The 16,837-nt window shown below is 36.0% G+C and overlaps 1 protein-coding gene across 1 annotated transcript in view; it reads left to right on the top strand.

Moving 5' to 3' along the window:
• The window catches only part of CERKL (CERK like autophagy regulator), a 48,497-nt gene extending 32,142 nt beyond the window's left edge, over positions 1-16,355 (top strand). The window contains exons 3-9 of the mRNA XM_072419105.1: positions 339-402; positions 7,238-7,380; positions 10,838-10,919; positions 11,768-11,799; positions 11,882-11,990; positions 12,645-12,741; positions 15,482-16,355. Of these exons, the coding sequence (XP_072275206.1) occupies positions 339-402; positions 7,238-7,380; positions 10,838-10,919; positions 11,768-11,799; positions 11,882-11,990; positions 12,645-12,741; positions 15,482-15,670 (716 nt within the window). The 3' untranslated portion in view covers positions 15,671-16,355. The remainder of the gene's footprint in view (positions 1-338; positions 403-7,237; positions 7,381-10,837; positions 10,920-11,767; positions 11,800-11,881; positions 11,991-12,644; positions 12,742-15,481) is intronic.
• The last annotated feature ends 482 nt before the right edge of the window (positions 16,356-16,837 follow it).

Raw genomic sequence — 16,837 nt, 5'->3', positions numbered from 1 at the left:
AGGAAGACACCGGCTGCTGGGAGAGGAAGTCTAAAAGCTCTTCTGTTGCAGGCATCGTCCTTAGGATCTTTTTGCATTAGCCTGACAAGACTGCTTTCATAGCTACAAAACAGAAGTAAAAAAGGATTTGCAAAAAAATTCAATAATTTTTTGCATTTTTCAACAAAGCTTGTGTTTCAGATTGTATTGTTTAGGATTACAATTGCACAATTATTTTACAGTATTGTTGTCAGCCAAAGTTTCTATTTTTTTCTAATTTTTAAGAAGCAAAATCTCAGCCACAAATACTACCAAAATAACTGTATCATATTTCAATTTTGTGTTTTTTTTCCTTATAGAAACAAAATATACAGGACATGCTCTTACTTTGCTTAAAGAATGTGAACTCCAAGAATTTGACGGGTATGTTGTTAACATCCATAGCTGCTTGATAGAAGTATTTTTAGTTGATGTAGCAGAGTGTATGGCGCGTGTATTTATGGGCTCATTTTATAAATTATTCCCCCAGCTGAATTCTCTGAAAATTTGCTGGTGGTGAATTCTATGCTTGTATATTTCTACAGGTCTCCTATTAAAACAATGACTCGTTCTGTCATCTAGTGGCAAATTGTCAAAAGTGCTCAGCAGTCACTATAGAAAAAGAGTAAGAAGGAGTTTTATCAATTTTATCATAGTGTTAACTATAAAAGTAAATATTTCATTAAAGTACTTACTGTCACAAACTTGGCTAATTCAAACCAAGGCCTCAGCTAATGCATTATGAACAAACAGAAAAAGCAGAGAGCCTTTTTGTGTTTACTCTAGATCCCTGGTTACTCTTGGTTGGTTTTAAATTTTGGTCAGACTTATGTCTGACTTGGCCTGCCTCTTACACATTATGCACATCCTTTTTGATGATTAAGATCAGCCATTATGGCGATAGACAATTTTTAGCAATGTTTTTTATTTAACCTTCCTATCTCAAAGTGGAATATTTAGGGAGAGGAACCCTCATGACATTACACTCCTAAGTGCGTGTGGAAAGATTAGGAAACATATATCCAGGAAAAACTGGGAAGCAATATTTATCCTTACAAAAACATTGTTACAGGTGTGCAAAGTGACTATTTAAGGCCTAGGCAGTTTTGTAATGGATTGTCATCATGTACAATTTTTTCAGTGCTTAAATATTGCTACACACAAAAACTTCTTACCTATAAAATCAGCACTAGATTATAGCAATACAATCTCCTAAAGTCCCAACAAGTCATTGTTATTTATGAATTATTGGCTCTTGCAGGTCTTAGTAGTTGCAGTCAGTAATGTAGTCATACAATGTGCAGTGTCATGATACAGATTCAGCTGATTGTACTAAGTTTTAGAAGCTAAACATGTACAGCCATGAAATGATAATACATTTTCTGCAAACAATGCTCCTTTTTAACAAAAAAAAAAAAAATGCTTATGGCATTATGCTTGAGAACACATCCACCTCTGTCTTCCGGCACAGCAGTCACAGATGACATTCTGTAGCTTTTGAGTAGCAGTTCATGCACTAATACATGCTATGTGTGTTGGTATACTACATTTATTATGAATGCCACCCTAACACACCTCCAAAACTTGATGCACTTCCCCTTACTAAAAGGTATATCAGATACCCCTGATTTGCAGGGACTGCCCCTCTTTCAGAGCTATGTCCCTCTTTTAAAATAATTATCAATCATGTCCCTCTTCTTTATTTCCCAAAGGTGAGAGGTAAGGGTTGTTCTTTACTTTTTTTTTGTCCTTTGGTTATAGGGAAAGAGCCCTATATGGGACCCTGCACACACATTTAAGGTTTGGCTGCCCACCAGTGAATCCGATAATGCTGACCCCTTATATTACTTGGTTTTAAATTAAATTCAGGCTGGAAGATATTCCTGATAAAGTTGCTAATTTTAATATAGTCATACTTTTCATTGTGCAGCTAGAAGTCTGTCAGTGTACTTGCACGTAATGTGAACTAAATGAAGAATGTAGCAGGGAGGTTTAAATTAATTTATAATAGCCACAGAGGAGCTGACCCAGGAAAACTGGGTTCAAATGTCATACCACCAAACTCCAAGCAGAGATTAAATCTGTTTGATTTGGCTTTTACACCACCGAACTCCCAGCACAGATGATGTCTGAGGATGATTTAGCTTTTACACATTTACTAATAACGAAATATCAGTTTTGGGTGTATTGGTGGCTCTGTATTGTGAGTTCAGGGTTTGTGTATATAATGTAATTATGTTTTCTGTATATGTCAAGCATATCCGGTAATAATACAGTAAATCTGAATTTATATTAAACCCCTAATAAAATTAGGAGTTCCCTAAAGCAAACAGTTAACTCAGAAATGTGTGAACATATGTTTACAAGTATTTCTAGTATAATTATGTTCCTTATTAGACCCCAAGATTATCATTGTTTTCTTTTGTGCAGTCTTTGCAAAAGCATACTTTGTCCTCTCAGCTAAAACCATGTCCTTTTCATAATTCAGTATTTACATATTGCTGACTATGTCTGCAGGGCTTAACAATCTATGTACAAACAGGCAAAAATGTATTAAGTGAGAAATAAAAATAAAGAATAAATGTGTCTGCTGAGTTCTGCTTTGAGCCAAAACTTTTCTTGTTACTTTGTCACACACACTGTATATACTCAAATATAAACCAATATGAATATAAACTGAAAAAAACAGGAAAAATACTTTAACTTCTTGGAAGATTGTTGTGTGAAGGGGTTGCTGAGAGGGGAGCAGTGTTTGGTACCTAACAAGGAAAGGTGCTCAGAGATTCTAGTGACTCTTATAAGGACAACATAATTTAGGGCCATTTATTCTAAAACAATCCTATAACCAGGTTAAGAAATTGTATGGGGATTAAGGTAGATGGCGGATATACTTTGTTCTTTGAATCATCATACTATCAGAATTCTAGTAAACTGGAACTATAACATGCTTTTTTATTGGAGGGAGGACATATCAAAGATAACTTAACCTGTATACCCTGGTCTATTTACAGAGAAGTCAAACACATATGACCATTTACAAGTGTGTAAAGCTGTTGTAATATACCCTAGTTACCCCTTTTATATTTTGAATATGTTTTTGTGATGGGGGGTGTCATACATGAGATTAAAGTTTCAATGGCCTTAGATGTTGTTAGATTTCATTTTCTTATGCTAATAGGTATTGTACTGTGACTTCAAAAGATCCTTATACTTTCTGTGGTTTACATCCCTCCATCGTTCACAACTTGTTGGATCTGAAGATGATGCCTGACCAGCTGTGGTTAAAGAACACTAATATACAGCTTACAAATGTATATTGTTAGTAAAACAAAAAATGTCCTATAATACATTGAGATCCTTTTTTTTTGTAAAAGACTGGTATAGATACTATACTTCTATATTATCACCTGAAGAAACAGAAGAAAATCAGAGAAATCTGTGAAAAGGGGGTCTTTGTCTCCTTTAAGGTTAATTTTCTTTGAGATCATTGAAATTTCGATAAAGAATCATATAAAAAAAATAAAACATGCAAGGAGGTTAAGATCCTTGGGAGGTTCATTTTGTTATACTTTCATTGTTTTTTTATATAATATACCGCAGAAAATGTTAGCTCACTATGATGGTTTTTAAACGTGTCAATAAATGTAATATTTTATGCTAGGTGGTTTTGAATAATTGAATCCAGTAGGTACCGTTGTCATTGTTTTAGGTGCGTAGTACGAGTTTGTGACAGGAAGGCACATAATAATTTTAATAATACATTGTAATGCCTGGCGGGTCGTTTTGTTGCAATTTTACCAGATTCTACCAGAATTCCACAAGATGAAGTTGGACATGGCTGTAGTATGTGTCCCTGCAGAACAATACCTTAATTATATCTCACTATCTGTTTGATGAAAAAGAACTTCTACTGTGTTAACATTCAAGTTTGAATTTATCAAGTTTAATTAAATGTTGATTTTTTTTTCTGTGCATCAAACTTTTCTATGCCTAGTGAACAATTTTTATATTTTCCTGGCATATTTGTGAACAATTAAAATGGGAATAAAGGTCTACTTATCAGTTCAAATGCAGATTTAACAGCAATTTCCCTATATTTTATACAGGTAGCCCTAAGTTTAAAAGGAGCCGAGTCCTTCCCTCTATTGGGTGACTGCTGGGATCCAATTAGGTCATCTTCCAGGATCCATTAAAAATGCTCCTTCTATTGCCACAGGAGGGTATAGTGCAAGAACATCCAGAATATGACTTTGCTGGCCTAGCCTATGTACAAACGTCAGATAATAATCAGCTGAGATGAAAGGTTGTACTGGTCTTGTGTGAGAATCTGACATGTGGACGACGGTTGCCCAACCATTCATGAATACAGTGGATCCATGAACGATGATCCGGAACAAGTGCTATGCAAGTCAAGGGAGGGGAGGACAACAGTGTCCCCCTCACTTGTCCCCCCACTTCATAGAACAGAAGGGGTGCTATGTGTTTTTTTTCTTGTTTTTTCATCTGTCACTGGAAATGATCATAAAAGATTGTTTCCAACAACGAAAATCTAAGGTTTGTACACAGCCCAAGTAATAGGTGCCTTTCTCTTATCACTGCCCTAAACAATCACTAATATTCCACAGCAAATGCTTCCAAAGAGAACAACCCCAATCTACTGCATGCTGTTACCCTATGTAAACTGATTTGCTTATTTCTAGTTGTAATTCAAGCGACCACTCATATTTACGCCTCATATAGAACCTGAAAAAAAAGTAATTGCAATGAAAATTAAAGCAGTAGTATAGTAGTAGAAGCTACACTTTCTCAACATTTTAATTTTCACATTATCACATACAATAAAAAATCAATTACTAATTTCAGAGTTCCAGGTAATCTGCTAGAAAAGATTGCCGGTCGATACAAACCACAAGAAGAATGGTTTGGCAACAGGAAAGTAATTTTTCAGACAGCAAGAAATACACTCAGTTTGAAAGACCTGATTTTTGGGGGTTTTCTTAGGTAAACCAGTGATAGACTTAAGTGCAAGACTGTTCTTTATTGTTTTATTTTCAGTTGTTTTGTTTTGTTTAATACATGTAAAGAAAATGTAATGTTATTGATATTGTTATTGTATTGGTATTCAATTGAAAACTGTACATGTTTGATTGTATTCTCAATATTTTATTGTTAGCAAGTTAAAAAAAAAATCTTTTTACACTGTGTCCAGTACTAAAAGAAAAGTGGATTCCACCTTAAACTTTGAAAAGTGGAACCATAGTTCTATCTTTTTCTCTTTTGCACTCCCTCCCCTGGATTGCATATGCATATACTAAACTAGAAATTCTGCTGTAAAAAAGTGTTTTGACTTGGGTGTTACCCTGCCAGTATTTACATGGAGTTTGTATATTATACACAGGTCTCTATGGTTCTCCAGAGAGCCCCAGGGAAAACTGCGCGTTCTGTAAAAACATTGGAATGTGACACATTTTACATGTGACCATTCTAAGTTAATTAAAAAAAAGTTTAAATATTTTGCCTTTAGTGGGAAATATATCCTGTCTGATATTTGACATTTGTGATATTGTGTCCCCTGACATCATTGCTAGGTGTTATTATTGGCCATGGGTGACCCAGCAAACCTGGTTCAGAATTGAAAACATTTGCTAACAAATGGCAAATGACTTTTAGGAAATGTATTCCAGGTTTGCTGGATCACCCAGCTTCACTGATGAAAGTGTGCCCTCTCCAGCTTTGAAGAGCTTTATTAAATTAGACCCATTGCCCCTGATTCATCAATAAAATCCGCGCTCGCTGGAAGCGCGAAAGTACGCCCGGCCATCGATCGCGGTTTACCGCGGTCGGGACTCGAGTGTGCGCGTACACTCGCCTCACTGCCAGCCGGATTCCTGCCTTCACAATAATAAGCAATAGGGAGCGCGAATCTGCCAATTAAGGCGATTAGATTTCAGCTGCGCGATTAAGGAGGATCTGTTAAGCTGTCACTTGTGAGATCATAGCAATTATGTTGCTATATAATTCATTTATTGTTACATTTGTTGCACTGTTTGTATACTTTATTTATTGTATATTTCGGATCGCGAATACGAATGCGCGACCGATAATCCGATTCTGCTTGATGAATCGGGGGCATTGTATCAATTGATACCATTTCCAGGGGTTGTTATTGTGTCCACAAACATAAATGCTGGGGGTTATTATAGTGTCCACTGACACTAATGTTGGGGTTTGTCTGTCTTTACTGAAACCAATGCTAGGGGTTATTATTGCATCCACTGTCCCTAAATGCAGGGGGAAATTATTGTGGCCACTGACACCAATGGTCAGGGGTTTTTTTCATCAACTAAATGCAGCGCTGGGGGCTTTACTGCAGTCACTGACATCAATGATAATGCCATGTTGCTTTTCGGCGTATGTTACAAAAAATATAGCAGGACCAACATTTTCGGGTGTTGGGGTTTACTATAGCTTATTGATTTTAAAAGGTCTAATAAACCCAGCACAGTGCCTCTTAAAACACTATTTCACGCTACTACTGTATCCCACTTGAAGTATCAGTAGCCACACTTCAGACCTCATAATTTACAAGGTGACCACCACTGGTCTAACAAGCTCATATGTTATCAAGTGCCCACAAACTTTCAACCATGTAGTGTGTGTGTGTGTGTGTGTGTGTGTGTGTGTATGTGTGTGTGTAGGTTTTCTGTTCATTTTTATCCTCACTGTAGTTCTTTAAATAACTGGCATTTCCCTATATTATGGTATATAAATATTAGCCAGCTAAAGAAGCAATCAAGGAATAAATTTTACTTGTGAATGCATGATAGTAATTACTTTCTGTGCATATTAATGATAATTACCATCCTTCTAAATGGTGCCTTTATTTATGTAAACTGTTTATAGCATCCACACTTCCCCATAATTTATAGAAATGCAACTGAATATTATGATGACAGATTAAGGAACAGGCTTTACATCACTGGAAAGTGTGATGGAATGAAAGCGTTATTAGAGTGAAATACTGAGCACTACTTCTCCAAGTTTGGCACTTTTTAAACTGATCAGTTTTATTCTGTGCTACCATACTGCTAATATTTTAAATATGCAAATCACCCAGCATGTGTCCTTCATATTTCATTCCCTTGGTTTTTATTAATCTCAGCTGTAAACTACAAAGACTGCAGAGGAAATAAATATAACTTTATGCTCTTTTCTGTAGAATCGTTTGTGTTGGTGGCGATGGATCTGTCAGCGAAGTTGCTCATGGTCTTCTTCTTAGAGCCCAAATGGATGCTGGGAAGAACATTAATGCCCACTTCAGCCCTGTCAGAGCAACACTACCTCTTGGAATAATACCAGCAGGTAAGCATGAGAATCCTCTAATAATATGGAAAAATATATTGTATGCCTAGCACTTCTCCCGTTAAGGACCTTCACAAACATTCTTTAGGCCACCCACTGCAGTATTTATTGAAGTGGGCACTTTTCTCAAAGTTTTCTCTCCCATACCTGAGTGTACTTTATACTATATACTGGATATTATTATCATCATATAGTATCTATAAAGCGCCTGACATATTACGCAGCACTTTACAAAGTCCATAGTCATGTCACTAGTTGTCCCTCAAAGGGTCTCACAATCTATTGTCCCTACCTCAGAGGGAAGCCAAAATAAACTAACTGCATGTGCATGGTTGTGGAATGTGGGAGAAAACCAGAGTACCGGGAGGAAACCCACGCAAACACACCGAGAACCTGCTTTGGCTTGGCATCTAATGCTGGCCCATAACAAGCCAGTTTAAAGAAGTCATTTCCCTTAATAAGAGGAGAGTTGAGGCAAATTTTACATCACTCCCCTTAATTACAGGAGAGTTGGACTTCCTTCCATTAAAGGGAGTTGCCACCTCCACTTTGATGATAACTGCCTGGCACATCAACAGTAAGGGGTGGCTTTTATAAAGGTTATGCACCTTTGACGGGTAGTGGTGTCACCAGACAAACAAATGTGTCACTAATTCATTTAGAAGCTGAAATGGGAGGCTGTTGTGTGGTTTTGGATACAGAAACTTAAGCATCAGCAAACTTCTTTAAGAGCTGTACAAATTCCAGATTGAGGTCTGATTCTAGTTCATAGCTATCTAAATATGTCTTTGTTTATTTTCTCTTCAGATTTTTGCCTTTCACAGTCTGAAAAACTTTTACCTTGTTCTGTATTTCAAACATCAATGCAGAAAACAATGTGTGACCTTATGCTATATGAAAAGTAATTATTGGTTAATCCTAATTTTAACTAACTTTATATTTACAGATAGACATACAATATGCTTAAAAATCACACCCTGTATGAAACTGCACTTGTCAGTCATATGCAATAAATACGATCACACTACTAAGTACCTAATATACCTGCATTAACCAAAAATAATTTTGTGTGCACTTATAGTATAATTTCACTTAATGCTAGGAATTTGTCATTTCTGATTTCTGTGCTGCCCATTTCTCACATTCCTGCCCAACGAAAGTGAATATTACAAGTAGGTAGGTAAGCTTCACTGTGTGGACACTGCATAAATTGCTGGTATTTAACTATACCAACTAACTCATGTGACAGGTATGGCCATTTCTCCTTCACTGTCAGTCTTTTTGACTTTTCACAGTTTGTAACTGTCAACGAAAGGTATATGGTTAATGTATAAACCCATCTATGTAAACTTATTATGGCAGCTGTGTTATAACATTTCATCCTCCTAAAACAAAAAATAAAGCTGTTTTATTTGTGTTTAAAGTGGAGTGACTATAATGAGTTTATATACCTCAGTCTAGATAAACAATGTGAAGTTATCGTAGCATTCTTATGCTCAAGTGGAAGTCCCCCACAGAGACCATTGGTTTTTTACCTGCATTTTTCATGGCAATATTAATTTAAACCGGTAATTTACACTAATGGGCAAATTATCTAATGTATGAAGTTTTCCTAAATAAATGAGTGAACTACTGTATATTGAAATGGAAGCCAAAATGTACCAGTATTGTGCTACAGAAAGGGGGTGGCCAATGTATGAAGAACATATAATAATATTTGTGATATTGTATATCACGAAAAAGAGAATTAGATAGCAAGGAGGAATATGAGAAATATCTAGTCCTTATTCTTGTGACGCAACGACAGTAAAAAAGAGGAGAAGAGCTGCAGCTGTTTCACACAATACTAGGACAAAAAGCAAAAGAATCTACAGGTGAATACTAGCTTAATCTAAAATAATTGTATATATGTTTTGTTGTATATTTATCACACACACACACATAATTGAACCCCTGTTTTATTTTACTGTTGTCTACAGAAATCAATTGCGACATTGGGTCTGATTTATTAAAGCTCTCCAAGAATGGAGAAGATACACTGGCTGTTTCCTACTAATTTACATGTACACAAAGCATAGATAACAAAATACACAATTATGTCAAAGCTTTGTCACAATAGAAAATCCAAAATAAAATGAATTGCCATTTATGATAAAAATATATATAGTAATTTGTTAGTGAATGCCATTTATCAATAAAAGAACACATAATGTTTCTGTATTCAGTACAAAGGTTATACAGTGTATTCTGCTGCACTGGCCTAGATATTGTGCAGTCATTTATTACTAATGCCTGAACATATGGCAAGGCCTGAAGCCACTCTGTTGGCTATTTCCATTGGCATTTGTTGCTTTGGAATCCATTTAAACAGCCAAATAGGCTGTTAGAGAGAGGCACCACAAAGGCATTGATGGCAAAAATAAATATGTAAACATAATACAAATATAAAGAAAGGACATGAATTTATTCATTTAAATACTGCAGAGAGCAGAAAAAAATGTTTACATTACAAATTGTCCAAAAGTGCACAAAAAGAGACATAAAAATATCTATCTTTCTATATGAATCATTATATATTCAGTGATGGTCATATTTATATTAGGTGAATACATGTACTAATTGCAAATACCAAATGTAAATAATTCAGCTTTAAAAATAATACATTGTAAAACTGTAATAAACAAATAGCAAATTAAATAGGAAAGAATACGCATCAATAAGCCTTGGGTGCCCTTGTGAACCTGTCATTGTCATTACTTGTTATTTTTTCCCAGACTATTTTTTATAGATGCCAACAACTTTGTACCTGCAACATCCCACAAGAACTGTCATTTTGGGGATGCTGTATTCCAGTTATCTCTCCATCAGGCTTTGGCCCTTGTCAAAGTCCATCTGATTCATACAGTTGTCTATTACATTTAAGGACTATTCTTTTGTTGCTTAATATATTCCACCCCATTAAATTCAAAGTAGTTGGGGGTAAGCCTCGCTATTAAAGAAAGCCAAAAATAATTTATATGTGGCTAAAGTTTTTTTTGTTTTTGTTTTTTTTGTTTTTTGTAAATGTATTTTTGCATTATTAACTTGCATTTGTATAGGAAAAACTAAAATGTAATAAATGCAGAATCAGCAGTCATTGGGTATCTGTTTAAAGCAGTGTTTCTCAACCAGGGTTCCTCCAGAGGTTTGGGTAAATAATTATAGCAGTCCTAAACCTTTTAAAAATATGCCAATACATATAACTTAAACACAATGGTAATCATGGTTTACAACTGTAATTTGGCTCATATATTAATGACATTTGGGTAGACTGGCTGAAAACTCAGTAGTGAAGCATTCTAGCTGTCTTTAATATTTAATGATATTACCAATGATTTTATTGTCATTTAGTAGTTTAGATTTTTTTTCCAAACAAGAAGTAAATATGGAATAATAGTTAAAGATTACTAACAAATTTTCTTTATTTCCAGGCCAGAAAGCTGTGAACTATCATTTTTACCCATAATGAATCATGAATCCAGTTTTCACAGAGAGCATAAGTAAGGAAATTGACATTTAACTAAACAATAAAAGCCATAAATATGTGTTCATTAATAAACTGTGGCCACTTTAGCCACTGTGTCAATGACATATTTACAAATTTGAATTTGGAATGTCCACCAAACTGACATAGGTCTTATGGCCAGGTTCTTTGGACACATAGTGTAACAGAAATGATACAACTTAACACGGCTTTAGACTTCTGAGAGTGATCAGACATGTTTATACAATCATAATGATGCCACTCAGCCACTCTTACCCCATAAACAACCACACTATTGGAGAGGAGAATTTCACCAATAAAACTGCATTAGAGGTGTGGTAGGAAAAAGCATTTATTTCAAAAATAAGAACTGTAGAGTAAGGCTACAATTTGCCATGGAACATCTAGGAAAAGACCAGGCTCTTCTGGGACAATATTCTGTGGATTAATACATTTAGGGGACTTGTTTGTCCACAGTTAAAGTAAAAATATTTGGTGCAAACCAAGGACAGCATGTCAGGAAAATATTCTAATTGCAACTGTGATGCATGGTGATGGAAATATTATGGTTTGGGTTGTTTTTTTTTTTTTTTGCTTCAGTATTTGTGCAGTTTTATTTGTCTATTAACATTTGATATAACACAGAATGTGATAATGTGCAAATGGGCAAATGGGGCAAATGGTAACCGTCAGGGCAGTTTTTCAAACCTGGTACATCTGCTTGTCCTTCCGAGAGGCCAGATCAGGTGGATCTCTAGCTTTGCATTTAAATGCATGGTGTATTACCATTTATTCTCAGAATGAAAATTTAAAAACCAAGCATATTTACACTAATGCTAATATCTAAGGCCTCTTTCTTTGCAGAAAGGAGAAAGATCAGAATTGCGTTGAGCCTGGTAAGTGTCTAAGCTGGAGAATGAGAAATTCATGAATTTGCTAGTGATGAATTGTAATAACCAAGTGTTTAACTTTTTACAGAGAGCAAGGATCAGTGGCAGCACATCCAGGGTCAGTTGCTGAATGTCAGCATTATGGCAATCCCCTGCCTTTGTTCCATGGCCCCAAGAGGCCTGGCTCCTAATACCAGGTCAGTAGAAGCTTACAAGAATTACAACTCACTACCAATTTGAATATAAACCTTTTATAAATTGTTTCTGCAGATTGCTCCTGGTTTCACCCTCTCTGTGGAGATGGGCTGTAGTCAGTCTTTAGGATTATAAGCAATTAGAGGATCTGAAAAATTGGGTCAAGTAGTTTTAGCTAGAAATTTCCAAGTATTCATATTGGTTGATATTGTACTATGGAACCTTAGAAACAGATGCCTATCATTCCTGTAGATTGAGATTCCACTTTTTGGTCCCTGGTTAATAGTCACTTTAAGGCTAGGTAGACACAGGTCAGATGAATCTGGGGTGTGTACAGTGCTTGTTGTCCAGAGGACCGTCCTGGCGCCTCTACGGACGAAAAATGATCGTAATGAAAGTGAAGGGGGAGAGGGCGCAGCAGGGTGCCGCTCCATCGTTCTACCCCTTCCTTCTCCATAGAGCAGAACGGTGCTGAATGTACAGGGCTTGTTCATGCATCCTGCAGTCGTTTGTCGCTGACAAATTATTGCACGCCGACAATTATTGCACATATGTGCGTAACTGTAGTGCAGCAGACCAGAGACCTCACTTAGTCGCAGCTGGGCCTTGATATCCTATAATATTTCTATTTTTTATTGTTTTTTTTCATCCTGTAGGCTGAATGATGGAACAATGTCACTTGTAGTTGTGCAAAATACGTCAAGACAAGAGTTTATAAAGCATTTAAAGCGTTATGCCAGTCTGAAAAATCAGGTATTTTTATTGCTTTTGTTGTTTTTGTTAAACAACACACCGGATTAACATTTATGTCCTCTTAGGAAGACTTAATTTTCCTGTCCTGTCTGAGCACATTAGCCATTATGTGACTTATAAATCACCAATCAGACTAATGCAGGTTAGATTACTTTAATCCGTCCCTCATACTATTAGTAACATAACCTGCTGGAGTGAATGGACTAAAGATCCAGGGCACAAAATAACAAACTTTGTGCCCTGGATCTTCTATATTACTTTGTATAGGGCCATGTAAGTTATTAACTCATTAAAAATCAATATTAGTAAAATTATATGTAACTATAACAGGGAACATAATTAAAAGCAATACATTGATCTTAAAGAATAAATGCACTTTTAAAAGGCAGCAACACCAAAATACAATTTCCAGTATTCACACTAGGAATGCATTGTGCAGGAAAACCTGCACAGATTTCCCCTTGACTGAATAGCTGCTCTGAACAATAACCTTGTCTTGTATATATGAACTTTTCTTCATAACTTTATTTATTACACAATTTAATAAAAGTGTGAGAGTGTTTGCACTGGGAACAAGCCGTATGCTATGTTATACCACCTATACCAAAACCAATTGTTGTGGGTGGATGTGTTCTTTTAGGTAGGGGTCAATTTAAAACAGTTTTTGAAAAGCACATATTAAAATAAAATCATCAATGCTGAACTATTCATTTACAAAATAATTTTATAACTAAACCATTACTCATTTTCAGAGCAGGTGTTGTCTGGATAAATGGGACAATGAGGCAATTCATCCTCGCTGCTGAATTTTGTACAAAGTTTCAGTTCCTGCCAAGCTTGGCTGCTCGTTGGCTCTAGCTCTCTTATTTGTAAGCTGCATGATGCCTGCTTGTCTCAGTGCTGTTCAACAAACAGTAAAAAACTGAAAAATATAATTGTACTTTCATGCCAAGTTCTCCTACACACTCTTACCACAAGGGAACATACAGGTGAGAAGGTTCATTTAATCAAATGGACCAAACTAGTTCATGTTTAAATTGAACTCCAGGAAAATGTTATTTACATTGTTGCATTCTGTTCCAGGACCCTTTTCTCCATTAGGATGGTTCTTTCTTCCGGTGTGCTTTCTTTCAGGTGAAATCTTTATCTGCAGCAGCCATAAATAGTGCAATGTCAGTTGTACTTCCAGGCTGCTGTGCAATGAAACTCGTATAGCTAGCTATCTTTCAGGCCATTCTTTATAGAAAACCAGGTCATTTAAGTTCATAAATGGCCAGGGGAAGAAGGGGTAAATACCCAAACTGCTGGATGTATGAGTTTCACAGCAGCCCTATACAGGTAAAGATTTTACCCAAAAAAAACATTAAATGAAAGGACCATTCTTTTTTAAGAAAAGGGACCTTGATCAGAATGGAATAAGGTAAGTAATTTTTGTCTAGAATTCAGCCTTAAATGAAAACTTGACTATAGTCGGCCTTCATCTGTAATGTTCCTAAATTGGGCCTGATTTATTAAAGCTCCCCAAGGCTGGAGGGGATTCACTTTCATCAGTGAAGCTGGGTGATTCAGCAAACCTATTTGTTAGCAAATGTTTTCAATTCTGGTCCTTTTTAGGTTTGCTGAATCACCCAGCTTCAGTGATAAAAGTCTATCCTCTCCAGCCTTGGAGAGCTTTAACAAATCAGGACCATTGTGTTTTAGTGCATTTTAGCCCTTTGTCGAAAGGAGCTTTGTACATTCACACTGTTGAAAAAACCTTCCCAATTAAATTGGATGCAATTGTCATTGTCTCACATTTTGGAAAACATTTGTCTGTGTTAATAGTCTGCTAGCAATAGTAGATGTGCATGACAGGGAATTTGGCATAATACGAAATGAAGATAAAAGGAAGTAAACTTAGAAGTTAGAAGCATCCCATTGATATAAACACATTCCAATGCTACCTATATGGCTTAAAAGCTTCTCTTGATTTTTAAGTTAAAAAAGTGGCCCAGTGTTTGATAGCAAAGAGCAGTAGACCATCCATACATCAGAAAAATAGGATTGAAATTGCTAAATGACCAGTATGATTGCCCAGTGCTTCAAACAAAGAAAGCATGGGAACTAAAAAAGGTATTTATAGAACAAAGACATATTAAAAAAGCAACATGCAAGAGATTGTTTAAAATAAGCTGTCAAAATCACTATACATATCCAATTATTAGCAATGTATGTTTAATTGGAGTTGGAGAAGAGTAGTAAGCATATTTAAAAAGTATGTTTGTGCTGAGCTCATTACATAGACTGTGCTATATAACAGCATAGGCAACACTAAGTAGACCATTAATCAAAGTGTATATTGCTTCATAAGACTTTAGATTTTCTTGGTTCATACCCTGCTACTGCAATAACATACAGAGGTAACCTGATAAAGTGTGTTCATTTTACAGAAATGATCATAGCCTTTTTTTTTCTTTTGGGCCCCTTTCATCAAAATAATGCAAAAACTGCAGACATTGTCTTTCCACAACCATTTCAACACAAGTATGCTTAAAAAAAATATAGAGGAAGTCTGGATCTATAAATTAGGTTTAAAAAGACACTTTGTGAATGGTGCTAGTGGAGTGTTACATTTTGTTCATTAATTTGTAACTACATTCATTTACGTGGTTTTGGGATTTGGGGGTGTTTTTGCTTAGGTGAATAATCAATGTACATATCTCTACAGATGGTGCCACTTTTAATGTGTTTTTATTTATAGTTTAACTTTCCATTTGTGGAAACCTACTTGGTTAAGGAAGTAAAGTTACGCATAAGAAACAATGTTTGTGATAGCAAAGACGTGTATGAATCCAATGTTGAAGTGCATTCTGTTTGGAGTGAAGATGCCCATCCATGGAATATTGATGGAGACTTACTAGAAACATCCTCTGAGGTTCAAATCAGGTGAGTGCCAGCAGTAGGTTACGAACTGTGGTTTTATGATAAACATATAAAAATAGGTAGCCAACTTTGCTTCTGGACCTTTTGAATCTACAAAACATGAAACAAATTACTAAATAAAGCCCAACCGTGGGCATCATTTAGCCTAAAGAGGAACCAGCTCAGGACTACAGAGCAGGGAGTCTGTAGGGGATATTACAGGAGATGGTAAATGTTGCAGCCAGAGCTACTTTGTGTAAACAATTTTGCATTTTTGCCTAAAGTATATCCTAAGAGCAAGAAAATTATATATGGCAGCTTACCCACCTTTATATCTGGTGGCTTTTCTTTCCTAATGATAAATATAACTGATTTTTTAATGTAAGATTTCTCTGCTACATTCTAATTAGTGTCTGGGTCCCTGTTAGGGAAAACCACTCTATTTCTTATGACTTTGTCCCAAATGTTAGGATAATTGTGAAATTTTGACTTGCCACCAGAACAAGAAGGGTGGGTACCTTTTTCAGTGGAGTCAAAGAGAAGATTTCTCTCGTGCAGAAGATATCTTCCAAGTACAGGAAGTAAAGGATCCTATTTAAGGTCTAATAGTTGATGCAAATGTGGGAACTTTTATTTTTTTTTTTTTTTTTTTAAAAAAGACAGATGCCTCACATGTGATACTCAGGTTGCATCTTTTATTTTTCTTTAACAATAAAACTGATATCTTCATCATAGTAAAGACAGACCCTTCCATGGCTGGCCTGGACAGACTTTACTTTATTATTATAAGTGTTTATATAATGCCGACATATTACGCAGCATTGTACAAAGTCCATAGTCATGTCACTAGGTGTCCCTCCAAAGGGCTTAAAATTTAATGACCCCACCTTAGACTGTATTAAAGACATATGACTAAGGTCACTTTTGGGGGGAAGCCAATTAACCTAGCTGCGGTTTCCTTCCACATTTCAAAAACGTGGAGTACACGGAGGAAAACCACGCCAACACAGGGAGAACCTGCAAATTCCATGCAGATAGTGTCCTGGCTGAGAAATTCGAACCTGGGACCTAGCACTGAAAGGCCCAGAGTGCTAACCACTGAGCCACCGTCACTTTAGCTAAACATTGCCCTACTGTAATAATATCAGGTTTAGTGGAAACAATTGTTATGTAGAATTAAAAGTTTAGTCTGCAG

Source organism: Pyxicephalus adspersus, chromosome 7, assembly GCF_032062135.1.
Source record: "Pyxicephalus adspersus chromosome 7, UCB_Pads_2.0, whole genome shotgun sequence".
In the NCBI taxonomy this organism is placed as follows: domain Eukaryota; kingdom Metazoa; phylum Chordata; class Amphibia; order Anura; family Pyxicephalidae; genus Pyxicephalus; species Pyxicephalus adspersus.
The sequence above is the reverse complement of the archived record's forward strand: the minus strand, read 5'-3'. Positions and strand labels throughout refer to the sequence as shown.